This window comes from Polyodon spathula, chromosome 50 (genome assembly GCF_017654505.1).
Source record: "Polyodon spathula isolate WHYD16114869_AA chromosome 50, ASM1765450v1, whole genome shotgun sequence".
NCBI classification, from domain to species: domain Eukaryota; kingdom Metazoa; phylum Chordata; class Actinopteri; order Acipenseriformes; family Polyodontidae; genus Polyodon; species Polyodon spathula.
This window is the reverse complement of record NC_054583.1, coordinates 2,236,366-2,239,425: the sequence shown is the minus strand read 5'-3', so window position 1 is coordinate 2,239,425 and position 3,060 is coordinate 2,236,366. Positions and strand designations below refer to the sequence as shown.

The 3,060-nt window shown below is 46.7% G+C and overlaps 1 protein-coding gene across 1 annotated transcript in view; it reads right to left on the bottom strand.

Annotated features, from left to right (window-relative positions):
- Positions 1-2,836, bottom strand: part of LOC121306746 (syntaxin-1B) — a 23,316-nt gene extending 20,480 nt beyond the window's left edge. Inside the window, exon 1 of the mRNA XM_041238651.1 lies at positions 2,538-2,836. Within this exon, the coding sequence (XP_041094585.1) occupies positions 2,538-2,567 (30 nt within the window). The 5' untranslated portion in view covers positions 2,568-2,836. The remainder of the gene's footprint in view (positions 1-2,537) is intronic.
- Between the last annotated feature and the right edge of the window lie 224 nt (positions 2,837-3,060).

The following is a 3,060-nucleotide window of genomic DNA, read 5'->3' as shown; positions in this document are numbered from 1 at the left end:
GTGTGTGTGACACACTGTGTGACACTGTGCCCCACTCACACTGTGGTGTGTGCAAGTGTGTGGGTGATTTGTGCACACAACACACCTGTGTGTGTTGTGACACACACAACACACCCACACATGTGGAGTGACACAAACACACTAACACCACAAACCCACTGACTGTGCCACACACACTGACACACACAAACACTGACACACACACAAACACACCCACTGACACACACAAAACCCACTGACACACTGACACACACAAACACACACACACACTGACACACACACACACACACAACTGTGTGTGACTGACACACTGCCACACTGACAACACACACACACACACTGACACACACTGACACACACACACACACACACTGACACACTGTGACACACTGACACACACAAACACACCCACCCACTGACACACTGACACACACAAACACACCCACTGACACACACAAACACACACACAACACACCATGACACCACAACCCACTGGTGACTGACACACTTTGGGTTGGACAGTGTACTGTTGGCCTGACACACTGACACCACAACACAACCAAACCTGTTACACACTGTGTGACACTGTGTGTGGTCCACTGTTGTGTGTTTAACCACTGACTGTCAACATGGGTTGGTGACTGTTGTGACTGTCCACACCTTTGGGTGACACACAATGGTTGTGTCACCACACTGTGTGTGCTGTGTGTGGATGACCTGTGTGACTGAACACACTGTGTGTTTCTGGGTGACTGTTTGTATCCTGACACACACAAACCCACTGAACACACACACACACTGTTCTGAGAGGAGAGAGAGAGGAGAGAGAGGAGACAGAGAGAGAGAGAAAGAGAGAGAGGTGAATGAAGGGGCGACTCCCCCCCTCCCACCCCCACTCACTCGATGGAATGATTTTACTGCAGTGCACATGCAAGGCAAACGCTGATGAATGGAGCGCATCTCCACACGCAGTGCTGATGTGGAAAAACTAGCAAAGCCGTGTGAGAATATAGCATCAAAAAACATCATTCATAATCACAAAAAAAAACATCTTCTTCTTCTTCTTCAGAGAAGAATGACAGAAGAAGGAGATTGCTTAGTCTTCATACTTAACTATTTTGAACGGTATGGTGCCGTTCTGGTGTTAAACTTTACAACTCAAGACTCCTCTTTACAATTAAATAGACTGAGGAGAAATGTGGACGCACTTTACATTTCCAACCTGCAGTGGTTTACTTCTTTCCTCGGCGCACACAGACACCACCACTGCACCAACACACACACTTGCATACACACAGACAAACACACACTGAGACACACTGGAATCACGCACACACACACACACTTGCATTACATTTCAAACACACACATACACATATGTGTAAACCTGTGTGGAACAAATACACCCACACCCCTGTGTATGTTAACACCTGTGTATCCACTGACCACACTCGACGGGGTGCTTTTTGTGTGGAACATACTGTGTACTGTTTGCCACTGGGAATGGGACCACTCACACACTGGACAGCACAGACTGACACACACATACACACAGACACACACACGAACAACCACACAACTCTTACACAGACACACTGACACACACACAGACTGAGACACACAGACACACACACACACACACATCAAACAGCTCTTGCAGACGCGTTTTGTGTCGCTTCCCTGTGTAAACACTCGGATGAGGCTGTGTTCATAGGGGACACCTGTGCAAACTGACCCGTTTCAGGGTTTTTTTTTTTTTTTTTTTTTTTCTGTTGTTTGGCCAGAGAGGAATGGCTTAACGGAGGAGGCTGGGGCTCTGTGTCGCTTTTCCTTTGTGCAATGCACGGGCAAGACATGATCCGGCATGACAGGTAATACAGCGTCTTCTACACAATACCGCAGAGCACAGCATTCAATCAATAATAATAATAATAACAATAATAATAATAATCATAATAATAATAACAATAATAATAATGCAAGTGGCATCTACGTGTGCAATACCCGACAGATTTCGGTCGGTACACACCCCCATTTCACTCAAACGCAACATAGCTTAACCCTACCCCCCCCCCCCCAAAAAAAAGAAAAAATGAAAATCACAGAGAGAGAGAGAGAGAGAGAGAGAGAGAGAGAGAGAGAGAGAGAGAGAGAGATAGACACACACACACACACGCCTTTCAAATAAATAAATAAAAACACACTGAATGTAGCTAAACAATTTTTTATTTATTTAAATAAATCTATGCCAGAAGGATCTTCCTAGAGCTCTTTCTCACTTTCATATATATATATATATATATATATATATATATATATATATATATATATATATATTTCAATTTTAAAGTTAGGTTAATATCCAAGCATACATTGCAACACCCGTCTTAGCTGCGTGCTTCCCTGCAAATCACCCCCCGGTGCAGAACCGCACGGCACGGCACAGCCCTGGCAAGCTCCAGCTTTGCTCTTCCCTTTCGGTACAATGCCAGATGCATGCATGAGAGGTTATATAGATAGACAGATGGATGCCTTACGCTTCTCAGCTCCTGTGTGCGGTCCTTCATGGTGACAGACGCCCGGCAGCAGGTCGTTCTCTGGTGGTGAGGGTCTGGCCGGCGCTCGCTCGATCGTGTGTCTCTCGGTCTTTATTGCTATTATTATTAATATTATTATTATTTATTTTTGTTTTGTTTTGTTCCCCGCTGGCGGTGCTGGGTAACAGGGTAAGGGGGGGGATGCAGTGCTGCGGCCGCTGAAGGTGATTCTCACCCTGGTGCTGATGCTGCAGAGCGATGCAGGGAAAAAGCACTGCGCCTGCGCGAGTGACTCACACACACACACACCACACACACACACACACCACACACACACACCACACACCTCTCCTCTCTCTCGTGAGAGGAGAGCAGAGAAAGAACAGGCGCCCCACCTCCTCACACCCCACCCCCCCCTTCTTCCTCCTCCTCCTCCTCCTCTCTCTGTCTTTGTCCACCGTCACTCTCTTGCCTCTGCAAATGCAAAGGGCTGTGGGTATTGCAGTTTTCTCCTGCCTTGGTT